Raw genomic sequence first — 18,408 nt, forward strand, 5'->3', positions numbered from 1 at the left:
TGCTGAAAGTCATTTTATGTATTTACAAATTCATTTAATTCTTAAAATGTTAACAAAAAAAAAAAAAGTAAACATATTTTCTAAATATATGAAGACAGTCATCAAAATTGTAAATACATAATAATAAACATTTTAATCCATTCCTGTGCCTCTTTGTTTTTTCTTCTTTTAACACCTTTTCTTAAGAGACAACATATAGTTTATTAATTTAAATATATTTATTTTTTATAAAAAAACATAAATTAGCGCTATAAAGTTAATGAATGATATAAGTTTTTTTTTCGTTTACAAAAATAAATAATCTTAGTACAAGTATGAGTCTCAGAATGTTCATTTTATGAGGCAGTGTCGACAGAATACATATTTCTAACAAGTGATGAGATGAATCAAATGAAAATAATTAAGATATTCTATTGATATTTGATTGTTTAAAGTTCTACAAATGAAGAATGAATTTGAATGATTTAGTTCATAGGTTCCCAACAAGGGTGGTACATCCCCCCCCCCAGTTGATGCAGGAGGGGTCTTATATGAGACACTAGAGTCCCTAGAAGACAGAAGGGAGGACTGGGAAGTGATGAATATATTTTTATTCCACTCTCTCTTTATGAGTAATCTCCTTTCCCCCATCGGGGAGAAGTTTTGGAGGTCCTAGACCAAAAAGATTGGTAACCTGTGATTTAGTTGATGTAAGTTTTTTTCTCTCTCCTCTTCCGCAACAGCTAAAACTTTGGAGCGAAGGGCAAAAAAGTTGCAACACTTTTAGTCAAATAATTTAATACAAATATGACTCAAATACTGATTATTCAATTAATCCCACCATTATTTCTCACCATTCTACATAGTATATACTTAGGTTTCATTGAAGTTAGTTAAAAATAGCAACAGGATTCTGTAATAAATTTTATTAATTTTGTATTTCGTATACATTTTTTAAATATTTCCATATTAAATATGAAAAAAAAAACAACAAAAAAACAGTGAGTAGAGGCTTTATTGAAAAACATCATCAACAATCTCATAATCAAGTTTGATGTACAAAGCCATGGCCACTGGCGACATTATTAATTATGAGAATAATCAAATAAAAATTATCCATCTTGTACGAAATGCTATTTTTCAGTTGGACAATTATCATTACTTTTTCATACATACAGTGAAAGCTTGTTAATTTAAATACTATACTGAGATTTTTTCAAAGATAACCTTTCAATTTGACAAATAAGATTACTCTTATATTGTCTAACCATTCGTAAAGTGACATAATCTTAAACTGACAAATGGAAAAGCACCATAGAGAAAGAAAATAACAACTTTTACTCACAAATATGTAAAGATAAAAATAACAACAAAAATTAATCATCACCTTGAAAGAGTACCATTATGTTCAGTTTTTAAGCACAACAGTATGTTGTTTTTGTTGCACATGGGGTACAGGGCGTCGGTAACTTAGGATTCAATAAAAATAGATCCGCCTAATCTCATGTTGTTGTATGGACTCTTCGTTTCAAGGATAAACTTTTTACAAGATCACAGAATACTTCCATAAACTGATGATAATTTCAATGTGATTACAAAATGAAAAATGAGTTTCTTAAGCCATAAAATTATAGATTTTGTAATTAAACACATTTTTTTACATTGTGGTATGGTATAATTTAGAGGTGGGTATGATCCAGTTGAATGGCATATCCACGTCAATGGATCAGTATCATCGAAGTGATCCATCTTTTCGGTTATTCTGTCGTCCGTTTATTAATAATAAGTGTACAAGATGAACAAAATAATATATCTGATATTCAAACTATATTGTCTTCAGCGAAAAGATAAAAAAAAATGTATTTTTTTTATGTTTTCTTTTTATTCTGTCGCTTAATTAACAAGGTGGTACATAATGCATATTTCAGTATGGTCGTATTTTAAAATTATTAAATTATCAAGAGCCAATTAAACTGCGGAGTGTGCTTATACTGGGCTAGATTTTCAATTGCAATTTTTTAACAATATATTTTTACTAAACATGATATCCCTATTCAATATTCCTAAACCAAACAAAATTGTAACTAGCACTATATCCATCATTATAAGATTCACTCAAAACTAGGATCCGCATTTCCGTTAGTGTATTTGAATAGATCATTAAGACCAGTACATATTGTATAATGAAAATTGCAACAAAATATTCAATTTCATGGCAAAAGAAGAAAGTCATTTTAAATTTAGTTATGAGTATATTATTTTGGCATTGGGCAGTCGTCATGTTAATGAAATAAAATGGAGGTGTCCATTTTAGTTTCTGTGTTCTTGGTATGATTCGACTAATCCTGGTGCACCTCATGTTCGGCGGCCTCTAGAGCTGTCTCCGCGGGAGGCGGGGTGGGGGGTGGCAGGGGTGGTGTGGAGGGGGCACTCGGGGGCTTGGGGAGGTGCGGGGAGAAGCTGGCTCCCGGTGGGGAGTCTTCCTGAGCGGGACACTCCAGGTGAACCAGGTGGAATACCTGAAAAATATTAATAAAAATTAAGGCGATTCCCAAAAAACATTTAAAAATAACACAGGTGAATTAACTTGACACATATTATATTGTATACCCACACACAGGCCATGCCTTTGTGGGATCTTTTTTTGTATTTATATTTATATTTTATTCATATTTAAAATACGTATTAACATTCCATTATTGAAAAAAAATGCTGTCAAGAATTAAGAGTTTTTAATTGATAATGCAAATGTTATATTTGATGTGCTCTTAATATATTCTCACTTGTAGACTCTACATTAATATCATGATAACACCAAAATATTAATAAACATGCTGATTTAAATTAGATATATTTAAACTGCTACTACTACTACCATCATGCCTTTTCACTGCAGGGGTAGGCAGAGAGGATGGAACACCACACTCTTCTGTCCTGACACAAACTCCTCGCCTCCTTCACATCTATGCATTTAGTCATCCATGCACTCCGATTATGCAGACTTTTGACACCACCAGATTTTAGGTTCTGATTGATCTGATTGTGCAGTCTTTTTCGGCCGTCCTCGTTCTGTTCTCCCGCTCACATTTGCCACATATATTTTGTTAGTCATTCTCTCACTATCCATTCACTTCACATGTCCATACCACCTAAAAGAACTCTTCCTAATCTTTTGAATTATCCCTTTGTTCAGCCTTACATTATTTTCTTATATCTTTGTTTTTAATTCTGTCATACAATGATTTTCCACACATTTGTTAAACTGAATAATTGAAAACAAAGATTATCAACATAAATAAAGAATAAACTAAGCAGTTAATGCCTTGCATAACAGAAAATAAATATAATAAATTAGAAGAGGCGAAAAATAGTGCAATATAGTAAAATATTAAAAAAAAATTCAATAAAGAGTAAAATAAAAAAAAATCTAAGTTAGCACAATAACAACAACAAAAATCATAGTAATAAACAAGTCAGTACCTCATTTGCTGAGTTGTTGGTTCCAACAATTTTAATCAAAACAACAGGGCGGTGTGGAAATTTTATAATTTGCCAGGATCTGAAGAGAAAATAATATTATTAGAATCATGATTGATTTTTAATCATCACATTTGCATATATATGTCAGTAGCATTCTTTTCAATAGTATTCTAGTAGCATTATTATCAACAGTCCACCTAATTACCAATAAGACAAAACTCCGTCTTCATAGTGTGATGGTTAGTGCATATAGACACCTTACCTTCATGTAAGAAACAATAAAGAAAATACTGTGTCAATATGATGCAGTGCCCTACGCACCATTGGGTGCAGATAGAGGTTAGAAGAAGAATTATAAATATCTCCATGAATAAGTATTTAAAGAAAATGATCAAATAAAAATATAATTCAATCGTAAGGGATTTTTACTCATGACTTAAAATGCCGAATACAAATCTTTTGATTTTCTTTTTGTAATACGTGTTTTCCGCCTCCGAGGTGTAATGGCTAGCGTGTTTAGCTGCTGTGCTGGAGGTCCTGGGTTCGATTCCCAGGAGGTAATAAATATTTGTGATTTTACACACTAATATTCATTTAATATTACCCTGGACTGGTGCCTGAAGCGCAGGAGTGATCACCTTGCCTTCATATACGTAACGATCAAGATAACCCTGCGTCAATATGATGCAGTGCCCTATGCACCATTGGGTGCGGATAAGGGATAGAAGAAAAATACGTGATGAGAATAAAAATATGCAGAAGTATTTATTTAAGGAGTCGGTTTTGTATATCGTAATCATACAGGAGAAAGTGACCAAGTGGATTTTTTTTTACAAAAACGTGATATTTGACAATTTGATATCTTACTAGCTTAATATTGCCCTGAAAAAATCCAAAAACGATTTTAAACTTGGAAGTATAATATATTGACTTGTTAAAAATGACTAACTGTATTGATGTTTATTTTCTTGCCAAGAAAAAGTGACTTAAATGGCCCTTCTGAACATTTTACGTTTTGTTAGTTGGTCACTTTCTCCTGTATGACTGCGATATATATATGTATATCGGTTTTGTATGCTGAAAAATAGAATTGACTCACCGGCACTGTTCATGGGTCTTATCAGCCACCATTTCCCACTCCCAGTCGTTGACGGAAGTCTCGATGTAGTAGGAGTACGTGCGCAGGTCACAGTCCCACAGCAACATGCGCATGGAGCCGATGATGTACGGCTGGGCCAGCTGTACCACGATGGCCCCGGAGCCCAGCTGGTGGCACGTGTACCCCACGTCCCAGTCGTAGTGCTGGATGTCCCCATTCAGCAGGGCGTTCCGAGATCGACTACGAATAAAATGAACTTAACGATTCTATCTGTACTGCCAAGACTTCATTCCATATAATTAATCTAAAATAGATGAAGAAGAATATGGAATATTTGTCTTTATCTGGGCATTTACGGGGCTCAGGACAGTCATATGCTGGTTTATGTGATCACTTTACACACGTGTAACATTCACCAATTTTACCCATGATTGACAACCACACTATTCAAATTCTTGGAAGTTCTATATATATATATTATCAAATTTTGAAACATTGTACAAGAATCACTAGAATTTTCACTAGTGACATCTATTGGTGAGATGAAGTACCTTTTTTATTGAGCAGAAACTCTTATATTTGTATGTGAGGTTCGAATCCTGGATTATAATCACATACATAAGAAACGCCAGAAAAAATCCATTTCATTTTTATTATTTTTTCCGTAATTGGAGATAATCTAGATTTGTGAACAAGTATTTGGACACACTCAAAATGTTGTTGATAAACTTAATGATTCTGTTTGTACTGCCAAGACGTCATTTACAACATTTTGAGTGCTTCCAAATACTTGTTTGGACGCACTCAAAAGTAAATTTTTAAAAATATTTTTATCATTTTGTATTATTATTATTAACATATAATAAATATTAAACAAACCATTGATGATTTTACTGGGTTTAATTTTGTGACAGCTATTTCTTATCTTGCAAGGCAAACCACAAGAATAAATAATTTCACCATTAAAACTCTGTATTAAATGAATTATCACTAACCTAACTCCCTCTAAAACTGTAGCACATAAATCCAGAGTTGCCACATTGTATGTTGGACACACCATTCCATTCACTAGGGGTGGAATTTTGTGAGTGTGTAATGCTTCCAAGGCAACAGCGTGGAAAACCTACAAAAACAAATCAGGTATAAAAAAGAGCCTTTAAATTAATTAGTAAGTTAATTGAAACATCACTCACTCCTTTCAAGAATGTCATAAATCAAATATCGCCAATTGCCAGTTGTGCATGTTTTCGGAATGCCCATAAAATGTATTACATCCCAGAAAAAGAAGCATATTTTTAACTTAATATTTACCCGCTACAGGGCAGAAAGTGTTGTTTTTGCATTTGGAAGAAAAGGTATTGTTTAATAATTTTTTTTAATATACTAAATATTTTTCAAGTGGAGAAAAAACCTTCAGTTTTTACCTAAAAAGATCTGTTGCACAGTAAAAAGTTCAATTAATGGCTTGATATTTATTTTTAATACATTCTATTATATTTTTAAACTTTAAAAACATTCTCCTGAAAAATGAAGTTTTTTTTATTTATTACGTTATTGAAAGGAGTGATCGACATATGAAAGTAATTAGTTTTACCTTGTTGACTGTATTGTTAGTTCCAACCAGTTTGATATACTGAACAACTCTGGGCTTGAAATATAGGTGTTGCCACGAACGACAATAGCAGGTCGAGTGATCTATTACACAAACCCAGTCTTTTTGGTCCACAGAAACTTTTATGTAATACGAATAGGATCTGTGGAACAAAAGTAAAAAATATGAAAACAAATTAAATCAGTTAATTTCACAGCTTCAATACATATACATACTTATTTATTTTCTGTACATGAAGTTTAAATAAATAAATAAATGTGTATAAAGTTTTCTATAAAATATTCCATACAAAACCTACAAAATGTAACAAATGCAGTTCTCTGCCCATATGTTGTAGTGAAAAAATATAAATTATGATTAAATAAAAATTAAAGTTTCTTTTTTAGAGTTGATACAAGATTTTCTTAGATCACCTATTTCTAGTTTATCCTGAAAAATGTAATAAACACCAAAGACTTTATGTATATATTTTAATGGCAATTTATTTCAGCTCTCAGTTATATTATGTTTCAAAAAATGGGTGGAATGAGTTGTCTAATCATTAGACCTAATGCACCATCCGTAACAAAGTTATTTGTTTTAGTTGATCCCTCGTGACTAAGGATGGTGATCAACATGACCATTTCTAGAGACGGCACTCCTCCACTTGTCTCTCTGCCTTGTTTCCAAGTCCAAGTGCAACCAGCATATGGGAAATCTCTCTCGTCATCTTCTTTCTAAGACATTGACCACAACATGTTTTTCTAGGCATCTTTCTTTGCAAATGAGTGAAATATTGGAGAATCTTCCGTCGATGATAGTTGAGGCGCCATGGACTAGTACATATGGCTGTCCAGAACAGTTAACACTTTGTGATCCGCTTCATATTCGTACGTGTTTTTGAAGTTGATGACAGTAATGGTGTGACTAATACAACGAGGGGGGATGTTTTATGACATTATTCCTGCGTTTGCTTACATACCAGTAGTGAAAATTACTCCACACAATCTGCATAATTCATGCAGCGAAAATAAAACGTCCCAAAGGCTGGTAAATTTTAAGGGTACCGGCACGCAAAGTATCAAATAAATTTGTTTTAATATGTTTCGTACCTCATATCTCTATCCCATAAGAGTATTTTGATGTGGTTGATAATACTCTGTGTGCCCAACTTCACTACTATCCCCGTGTGTTCATTTCCTTCTAGTATGGCGTGGCGCGTGTAACCTCTTTCCATGTCATACTTGTTCGTATCTCCATCCAAAAGTGCCGTTCTCATCTCACCTTGTATAACAGTCGAACCATACTTTGCAGTGGCGACATTTTCTTCCGGAACTATAAACAAACACAAAAATGTAACTATATGTAACTTAAAGAGACTTTATTTTATTTTTAACGCATTCATCTCCAAAACTTTAAACACAAATATTGGTATCAATCCTTGAGAGGTTGCTACTAAGATATTTTAAAATATGAGGAGAAGGTAGTGTGGAAGACTGGGAATTTACGAGGTATTTATTTCCACTATCAATGTTACTCACTTAATTGTCCTCGATGTCTCAGTGTCATGTTGTTGGTGTGGGTTTTCTCTTGTATTGCATCCAGGAGCATGTCTGGAGTTACAAGTGAAAATGGCCTTACAACAGTTAGGAGTTCTTTTAAGGACATCAATGGTAACCGCACACATCGTAAAATGGATTCCTGATAATAATAAAAGTAAATATTTATTGCATTATTCATAGAAAACGGAAAGGAAGACGGGGAGAGAAAGAATAACTCGCCACGGGTGTCAAAAATTGTTACGCATCTCAAAGCCTCTGGCCGTAACCAGAAAACTCACTGGGAGATAATCTACTCTAATCGACTCTATTTCATGACTCTACTCAAGAAGAAAGATGTTATCAATATAATTAACAATAATACTTACTGCTTGGGCCTGAATATCACTTTGTTTGGAAAACTGTTTGTTAGCTTTGCACCAATTACACACTGCTCGGAAGACTTCTACTTCGGGAGCAAAGAACGAATCTCTTTCCAGCAGCTCTTGCAATGATTCCTTAAAATATTTGACAACAATCAGTTATACAAACATACAATTATTCATTTGAAACTTAGATATATAGAATAAAAACTGTAAAAATTAATTACGAGTATACTCACAATAGAAATATTAACAAAAGACTCGTGTTGTAAAACTTCATAGGCATGTCGATCCATAAAGTTATGACATACTTTTATGAGGCCATCCAGACCATAAAGTCTGCAAATAAATTAATTGCAATAAATACACACGCACACAAATAAACATATAAATTGTATATGTATATTGTTACTTTGTACCTCGCTGCATCTAGTATGGAGCAGACGTTCCTGAGGGCTAAAACTTGTCTAAGGTATTCAGATATTGCTGTCTCTAATTCTTGGAAGCCAAACTGGTGAGCTAGGCCCAGGGTATCTAGGACATTCTCCTCACGGAGCGATGAAAGGGCCATGTGACCTAAAAAAAGATAATATTAAGCGATATCCTACAACATCTATAATAAGAGATACATATAAAATGTTTTTAAAAAAAAATTGCAATACCAAATGTGAGAACAATGCAGAATACAGTGAAAAATCAATAAAAAGAACCAATTTACTCTGTAAAGTGAGTTAAAGAAACATCTTGCTAATGTTACTTTGTATCCATATACAGACCTAACTCTCAATATATACTGGTCGTAAAATAAACTATTCCATTCTTTTTGGTTAAATTTTCATAAATATTTATTTGTGTTCTGTCATTTTGTTTTGTTCTCCGTAAGGGCTTCTTAACAATCGCTACCATTGGCGGCAACTAATATTGATTTGAACTAAAATTGATGGGCAGCGTGTTTGTTTACATTTATTAATACAACCTTTGATGTTTTTACGAAGCAGCAGGGTCTTATGTGAGATTAAGTCTTCTTTATGGATGTAACTAAGTGTTGGCATTCATTTTCGGAACAATGCCATTTCATCCACATAAAAAATTGCTCCGTGGATTTTATTGTTATTATTTTACCAAGACCATCAATAAAGTTCCGAGCTCTTTCTTCGTCTGCACTCGCTACTTCTCCAGTCAATCTTAACATTATACATTGGAAACAATTCTTGAATCACTTGAATTGGCCAGCACTTGAGTCAAATTCATGATTGTAGCTACCTCCGGCACGCTCTTTAAAGTCTTAAACAAACTTCTATAATTTGTTCGCAAAGTAAAAAGGGAGAAAGGTGTACATACAGTGTGCATGGACTGTTTACACTATGCTTAGCAAAGGCGGTATCATTATGGGTTGTAAAGTCAAACAGTTATATAAGTTGTAAGTTGATGACTACCTGTATATGGATTCTGTTAATAGTGAAATGCATCTGGTCATTACTTTTTCGTACCAATAGAAGCAAAAAGTTTATTAGTACAGGTGGACCTGCCAAGTCAACATGCTGCAAGTTAATTGTCTTTAAGTACAGAGAAATTAATTACCTGAATATACATATCTTAGAAGGGCTTTAAAGGCTTGCAATGGAGCTCCTTTGATTTCTATTTCAGACTGAAAAAGAAAATTTATGGGTAAAATAATATTTCTTCAAGTAGAATTGGTCATTAAAAAACGAAGAATTTGATGTGCAAAGAAAGATTTTGGGGTGCTGGAATAAAGTATGAATTAGAAATTAAATTCTAATTGCGTATCTATTTTTTCGGTTAAGTTTACTACAGATGTAATGTACTGTCCTGCAAACAGGCCAGGAATGTGCCTTAACAACAGTCCAATAGATAACCCGATCCAGCATGCAAGTGATGAGAGAAGTTACTGAAAATTATCTCGGAATGCCTATTTATTTGAGGCCAATGGAATGTCTTAGTGGGTTGGCCTCAAAATTGTTCTTGTGTAAATGGAGTATTAGGATCACTAATGATATAATAAAAAAATATCAATTTGTTATATTTTACTACAGTAATAATGAAGGTAATCCTCACTTGGGATGCTTCGCGCATTCCACCATAGAGAAGAGCCCTGAAGTATTCACTCCGTGCTGCAAGGATGACCTTATGAGCTGGTATGTTTTGATTCTCAACCGTTAGAGTAACATCCGAGTACTCACTGTTCAAACACAACTGGCCAAAATTTTCTGACAGGTGGCCTGGTCAAAAAAAAAAAAAAATTGGTTAAAAGCAAAATCGTAAGCACCTCATTGCAATCGCAATTGACAACATTGAATTGAATTAAGAAAACAGATAAATTTATATATTTAATTTAACTTACAATTTACAAGAATATAATTTTTTTTATTACACTATGTAAATATACTCAGTTTTGTACCGACTCTCCTTTTATTGATAAAAGAAAGACTTAGATCACACTTACTTGGAAATATGTATTATTTTTGGAAGGATCTATGTGTTTTTAATTTATTAATTAGGATTTGTTCATTTTGTATACCCTTTTTAACTGCGTCAGAACATGAAAACATTTTCAGTAGATTCGTATCACACTATTTGAAAATGGATAGTTCAATGTGCATATCACCGCAAATCTATTTTAATTCACACGTAACTAGCAATATGTTTATTATTAATTTTAAAATAAAATATATTGAACAATTTCCCTTATTTTTATAGAAATAAGATGAATGGGAAAAGTAATCTTTACAAATGTGTCAATGTGATATCTAGCGAATTAAAAGTACCAAAAATACCAAGTGTGATACGGAAGATGGCCATTTGCTTAAGCATGGATAAATTTTAATCAAACCAAGATTCTCAAACATCAATAAAAATTACTTTTGTAGAAAAAATTGTGCTGAAGAAATTTTCGTATTTAAAAAAAAATAAGAATTCAATAATGATAAAAAATAATTACTACTTAGCTGAAATCATTGAATTTTTCAGCAGACAACTTGTCAAGTATTTTGCACAAAAATTGGAATATTTAGTATTTAATCTTCTTCATTCTTCAAACTATTATCCGCACCCCGATGGTGCATAGGGAAGGAAGCCCTCCACTTCAGGTCCAGTCCAGAGTAATATTGAATAAATATTACAGTGAAAAAATCACTTATATTTATTTTACCCCCTCTGGAAATCAAAACCGGGACCTCCAGTACAGTAGCTAAGACTAAGTATTTACAGTATTTGGATATTAATGTATCTCTCAAGTCTTTGTGCCAGCATATACCTACATATTTTGCATGTTTCAATACTTTCTTATCTTATTATCTAGGAAGGAATGGTAAGAAATTTAGAAACCTGTATGTTCTATGTCACCAGTCCGTGAAGTAGATGGACCACTCACATTCATATACTGATGTTGACTACTCATTGTGACTCATGGAAGTTAAAACTTCCCCTGAAATGTCAAAATAAAATATATTAATATTTATTTTATAAAATGGTGTATTTTCATATATTCAAGGCTAGAAATAAATAAAATATTTAATATATAATCATTTATCTATATTATTTTTGACATCTCATCAAAGATGAAGAAGAAATGCCCCGTAAATGCCCAAACTTCCATATTCTTCTTCATCTTTGATGAGATGTCAAAAATAATGTGAAAATAACTCCTGTAATTGGAGATAATCCAGATTTTGTGAACAAGTATTTGGACACACTCAAAATGTTGTAAATCATTTATCTAATTAAAAAAAAAAACAATACACATTAAAATTTTAATTTAACCTACAGCTGCCCTGTGAAATGACAGTTCAAAAGATGGTGTAATTTTTTCGTCATCATGATCTATTTTAAATTCAAAATTGATTAATTGAGATAGACTACAACATGGTAACTGACAGTGATTAATATTAATCAAACCAGTATTTAATTACCATTAAAATAATTTTTGGCACTTATAATGACAGACAAAGCGGCTCGCTGCCTCCAAAAATGGGAACCAATTTCTGAAAGAGTTTTACGCGCAACTTTCAAAACCACAGATAGCTCTGTAACCATACTCCAATGCTATGCCCCCACAGAAGATGCCGACGATCACGTTAAAGATGCTTTTTACGACTCTCTGCACTCCGCAATATCCTCGGTCCCGAAAAGGGACCGCGTCATTGTAATGGGAGACCTTAACGCAAGAGTCGGCACCAACGTAGCACTCGGTCCAACAGTGATGGGTAGCCACGGCCTCGGTTGCATTAACGATAACGGTGAGCGGCTCATCGAACTCGCAACCTTAAATGAGCTCTTAATAGGTGGTACAATTTTTCCTCACAAAAATATCCACAAGTATACTTGGACTTCTCCCGATGGCAATACAAAAACGCAGATTGACCATTTTCTTTACACTGCAGCCCATCGTAGAGAACTCCTAGACGTCCGCACATACAGAGGCGCCGATATCTATAGTGATCATGAGCTACTCACAGGCAAAATAAGGCTGAAATTAAACCGCACTGCCAAGCCAAAGAAGAGGAGTCAGGTCAACATTGATAAGCTGAAGGAGACAATGTCCTGGCTTAACTATGATATCGCCGTCAGGGAGGGACTCGAGCAGCAACATTCCGATGATAATGACCCTATCGAAAGCATATGGCATAACATCAAAACAGCCATAGTTACGTCAGCTCAAAGGGTTCTCGGAATGAAGCCGTCAAATCGACCCAAATGGATGTCGGATGAAACATGGGAATTAATAAAAGAAAGGGCCAACATAAAACTCTTAAAAGATGCGGAAACTGACCAGGGTAAGCTCGAAAGTCTCCGAGCGCAATATAAATGGAAGCACCTGGCTGTCAAAAGATCCGCAAGGCGGGATAAACGCCGTTCCCTGGACACACAAATAGCAGCAGCCGAACAAGCAGCCCGTAGAGGTGATACTTCTAAGCTTTTTAAGATTACGCACCAAATCTGTGGTAAGCGGCCCCCGACCGCAGGCCCAGTTCGTGGCCCGAGCGGCCAAATCGAGTCTGAGCCCGAATGCGTGAAAAGCATATGGAGAGATCACTTCTGCCGCGTGCTGAATCGTCCACCCCCCTTAGACCCCCTTCATGTGCCCTCAGTTTCTGCCCAACTGAACATTCCGCGAGCACACGATATTTCGCAAAGCACTCCAACGCATACTGAAATTATATCAGCTATTAAAAAGCTGAAAAACGGAAAAGCGCCTGGTGTCGATGAAATACATCCGGAATACGTCAAGAGTGGCATGGACGCTCTCCTCGACCCCCTGTATCACCTACTTTCAAAGGTATGGGAAGAGGAAAGGTGCCCGAAGGATTGGGTAAACGGGGAAGTTATAGCCCTCCACAAAAAGGGTGATCCGCTGTTGTGTGATAACTACCGTGGCATTACTCTTTTAAGCGTTCCTGGAAAAATTCTGGCACAAATAATTTTGGCAAGAATCCAAAAACCAATAATGCGAGTCCTCAGAGAGAACCAAGCGGGCTTTCTACCAGGCAGGGCGTGCGCTGACCATATACATAACTTACGATGCCTGTTACAGCAAAGTAACGAATGGAACTGCGCCCTTGCCTGCTGTTTTGTAGACTACGAAAAAGCTTTCGACAGCCCGCATAGGTCTTCTCTTTGGAATATCATAGAAGCATATGGAGTTCCTGTCAAAATTGTGGCCATTATCAGGGCGCTTCACACTAACAGCGAATGCTGCGTTAGAATAGATGATGTGTGCAGTGAACCATTTGAGGTCTCTACTGGGGTGAAACAAGGCTGTGTACTAGCCCCATTTCTCTTCATCATCATGTTTGACTTCATCCTACGAATGTCAATTCCACCGGATCGAGGAATTGCAGTGAGTCCTGCTCAGAAATTATGCGATTTAGAATATGCGGACGATGCAGTTCTAATAGATACATCGATCGGAGCCCTGCAAGATATAATTGACTCCCTCCAAATAAACTCCGCTCGGTTAGGCCTAAGAGTGAACGCCAAAAAGACCAATGTCATGTGCAACTCAGCCTGTCCGGACCGTGATCAACATCTTACTTGTGAGGGACGAGCGCTCGTTCGAGTCGACACCTTCAGATACCTTGGAACACTCATGGTGGAGGATGGTAGTGTCCAGAAGGAACTGAATGTACGGCTCGGAATGGCAGGAGCTATATTCAATAAAATGCGCAATGTCTGGGACTCACTGCTTTACTCGACAAAAACCAAGTGTCGTCTCTTTAACGCCTGCATCCTAACAGTGTTGCTGTACGGATGTGAGTCGTGGCACCTCACCAAAGCTCAAAGCAAGAAACTAGCAAGTTTTGAAAATAGATGCCTGAGGCGAATACTGGGTATAAAGTGGTATGACTTCGTCAGGAATGATGATGTGAGGAGAAGAACTCAACAGCCCCTCATACTGGAAGTCCTGAAGAGAAGAAGGTGGACATGGTTGGGACATGTCCTTAGAATGCCACCTGAGGGCATCAACCCCTCATGTCTCTTCTTCCAACCCCGAGGATTCCGGCGCCCCGGAAGGCCGCTGACGACCATTCACCGACTATACTCAGCGGAACTTCGAGACGCCGGACTGACCTGGGAGGAAGCCAAGGAGATGGCGCGTGACAGAGTGACTTGGAGACGACTCGTGTTGGCCATATGCTCCACCTAGGGAGCGAACATGGAAAAAAAGAAGAAGAAGAAAATAATTTTATTAACTTGCCAATTTTAAGAATATATGGTATATTTTACGCAACTAAGAATTATTTTTATGCCACAAACTTTGCATAAAAATGTACTAAAATAAAGAAATATAATGGAGACCAGATGTTCAAAGAAAGAAGTGATAATTAGCATACATGATAATTTACATTTTATTAGCACATTTGGAAACATTTTTAATATATGATCCTCCTATATAGGCTCAAAATTTATATATTTTATTTTCAATAACTCACATATTGGAATTTTTTATCTACATTTATTTTATGTATGTAATTATCTTTTCCCGCTTAATAATTGCTCCGTTTTACTTCTACAACACACAAAACCATGAAAATGTGTATAAAAAATATAACATAATCAGTTTACAAGATATCAATCCACTCACTCCATAGAGTAGAAGCCAGTATAGAAACCAGAACACACAGCACATGAGGTTCAATTCCTAGCAAGGTCAGTAATAATATTATGTTATTTTGGTCTTCCTCCGTAGTGTAATGGTCAGCACGCTTGGCTACCGTTCCGGAGGTCCCGGGTTCGATTCCCAAGGGGGGTAAAATAAATATAAGTGATTTTTTCACTGTCATATTTATTCAATATTACCCTGGACTGGTACCTGAAGCGGAGGGCTGATCACCTTTCCTTCATGTGTAAACGATCAAGATAACACTGCGTTTATATGACGCAGTGCCCTATGCACCATTGGGGTGCAGATAAGGGTTTTATTATTTATTATTATTTTACTCTACGATACTTTGAGATACCTATTGAATATGGAACCCTCCTCTAATACTATGGGAAACTACAAAACGCAATATTGCAGAAGAAAATTACAAACATAACTAACTAACCATCACGCCACTTCACCACAGCAGTAGACAGAGAGAATAGAATGCCACACTACTCTGTCTTTGCAAACATTCTTCGCTTTTCCACATTCATACATCTCCTTATATATACCCGCCGATTATTCCGACTCCTGACCTGACCGCATTCAAGTATTTGACATACTTGAACATGCATATTTTTCTTAGTTTTCCTCTGCTCCTATTTCCAACTACATTCAACTTATAATTCTTTTTACCATTCTCGACACACCTTTCTTAATTTTATCGATAATGTTTATCTCAGCCTTGCATTTTGCAAATTATAAACATCTTTTGTCATAAACATAAATAAAATTTGGATTGAGTGGCACGAATTTTACATACAAGAAAAACTGAAATTAACATGTCCGGGAGTATGGACGTAAATGAATGTCAGTGCGAATTTTCCTTAAAGGAGTATCGACGTTAATGAACGTCGCAGTCCGTCCATCAGTTAGTATGATGTAACTTGTATAGCAATGACATCTGTGGATATTTGTGTGTAATTTTGTCACAATTTAAAATATTTAGAATAGGTGTTTTTTCCATAATTTTTTTTTAACATAATTTCTATCTTCATAAAACATCAATTTAATGAAAAAAAATTTTTTTCATGTAAAAGAACACACTCCCCAGAGAAAGTCGGAATTCAATTTTTGTACTACCGGAAAGGTTGATTGCTGTTTTTTTGTTAGTTGGGTGTAAAGATGTAATGAAATATATCGCTCACTCCTTTCAAGAACGTCATTAATCAAAAACTGACATATTTCAGTTATGCATGTTTTCGTAATGCCCAGAAAATGTACTATATTCCAGCAAAAGAGGCATATTTTTAACTTAATATTTACCCGCTACAGGGCAGAAAGTGTTGTTTTTGCATTTTAAAGAAAAGGTATTGTTTAATTATTTTTTTTTTAAATAAACTAGTTATTTTTCAAATGGAGAAAAAACCTTCAGGTTTAACCTAAAAATATCTGTTGCACAGTGAAAAGTTCAATAAGTGGCTTGATATTTATTTTTAATAAATTGTATTAAATTTTTGAGCTTTAAAAACGTTCTCCTGAAAAATCACATTTTTTGATTTATGACATTCTTGAAAGGAGTGAGCGATATGTGAAGCATATTAAACTCGACATTTTCAATTAGTGGTGTAAAATAGTATGCGTAAGAAGGGTTGATATATTATTCTTGATTGGAACCTGAAGCCTACGACAGCTGCATTGTATAATGAAGTGTCTTATGCATCTATAGATGCAGATAGATAACAATAATCCATTGAGGATAAGCTTGTTTAATTGTAGGTTAAAATGACAATAATAATGCTACAAGAAACAGCGGTTGTAATAACTAGGTTACATTACATTATGACAAAATCTCCAATGACACACTTTAATAGTGTGGCAATGTTAAAATACATTTTTTAAAATATTTATTCCTGTCAAATAATATGATTATGTACAGGAACAAAAAATTCATAAAAAACAAGTATTATTGTTGTTAAAATGATTACTTCGTCTAAAACGCATTGCGCAAAACCATTTCACTTAATGTTATGATGACATTAAAAAAAATAACGTGTGGAATTTCCTTACTAGTACAGTTTTGACAATAAACGTATGCAAATTTGGATGAAATATGTTGGTTTTGTTTATTTATATTGGAAGGACAAAGGTTAGAACATTCTAGGTATGAGTTTATAACAAATTATACAGAAATAAGTTATAAAAAAGGATGGTAATGTCAAAATAAAAATATTGCTTTAAAAAAGATTCGGTTAGTAGTTACCTTCATTAATTTCAAAACAGCTGTTGGTTTATTTGGTATTTTGCACGTTATTTACTTAATACATCAACTTATTTGTATAAATATCCGCTGACCTTTATATACTTCATTCACCTGGCACGTTGTTTACGTTAATTTTGACGTAAGATGTGTTTAAAAAATATCTATGGTTTTGCCCATTTTTATTGTCTTTGGTTTCATGACGACTACAATTTTTTATTTAGTACTTACCGGTGATCTTTTGGTGTTCCGTATACTATTACTGATGTACTGTGTACACACACACACACAAACTGAATATATATATATATATATATATATATATATATATATATATATATATATATATATATATATATATATATATATATATATATATATATATATATATATATATATATATATATATATATATATATATATATATATATATATATATATATATATATATATATATATATATATATATATATATATATATATATATATATATATATATATATATATATATATATATATATATATATATATATATATATATATATATATATATATATATATATATATACATGGAGAGATCCATGCTCGGAGTGTCGCTAAAAGATAGAATCCGAAACGAGGAAATACGCAGAAGAACTCAAGTAGTGGATGCTACCCAACGAATAGGCACTCTCAAGTGGGAATGGGAAGGATAGAACTGGTAAACGAAGCATCGGCAGACCCCCTACAAGATGGACTGACGATAAAAGAAGAATAGCGGGAGTGACCTGGATGCGGAAGGCGGAGGATTGAAGAGGATGGAGACTCATGCGGGAGGCCTACGTTCAACAGTGGACGGACACAGGCTGATGATGATGAAGAATATATATATATATATATATTTATATTTGTAAACAGTAACCCCCCCCACCTATTGATGTTGCTTGTTACTCTACGCGTTTTTCATGCTTATAGGAAAGAAAAAGGAGTACAATAC

At 34.4% G+C, this 18,408-nt stretch overlaps 2 protein-coding genes across 2 annotated transcripts; one reads left to right on the plus strand and one right to left on the minus strand.

The window, feature by feature from the left end:
- Positions 1–597: 597 nt before the first annotated feature.
- BTBD9 (BTB (POZ) domain containing 9) lies at positions 598–17,571 on the minus strand. Its single transcript, XM_088256933.1, has 14 exons — positions 17,436–17,571; positions 11,416–11,515; positions 10,147–10,310; positions 9,652–9,718; positions 8,490–8,646; positions 8,310–8,409; positions 8,077–8,205; positions 7,691–7,850; positions 7,262–7,484; positions 6,153–6,312; positions 5,554–5,681; positions 4,559–4,798; positions 3,460–3,538; positions 598–2,498 (listed from the first exon to the last, which is right to left on the minus strand). Exons 2-14 carry the CDS (start codon positions 11,486–11,488, stop codon positions 2,319–2,321), a joined length of 1,860 nt encoding a protein of 619 aa, XP_088113059.1. The 5' UTR covers positions 11,489–11,515; positions 17,436–17,571; the 3' UTR covers positions 598–2,318.
- On the plus strand, positions 11,953–15,233 carry LOC148311233 (uncharacterized). Its single transcript, XM_088256887.1, has 4 exons — positions 11,953–11,965; positions 12,147–12,326; positions 12,471–13,366; positions 15,180–15,233. Exons 1-4 carry the CDS (start codon positions 11,953–11,955, stop codon positions 15,231–15,233), a joined length of 1,143 nt encoding a protein of 380 aa, XP_088113013.1.
- Positions 17,572–18,408: the final 837 nt, after the last annotated feature.

The sequence above is a fragment of the Brachycentrus maculatus genome, unplaced genomic scaffold (assembly GCF_059751285.1).
Source record: "Brachycentrus maculatus isolate JH-2025_06_01 unplaced genomic scaffold, ASM5975128v1 h1tg000069l, whole genome shotgun sequence".
In the NCBI taxonomy this organism is placed as follows: Eukaryota; Metazoa; Arthropoda; class Insecta; order Trichoptera; family Brachycentridae; genus Brachycentrus; species Brachycentrus maculatus.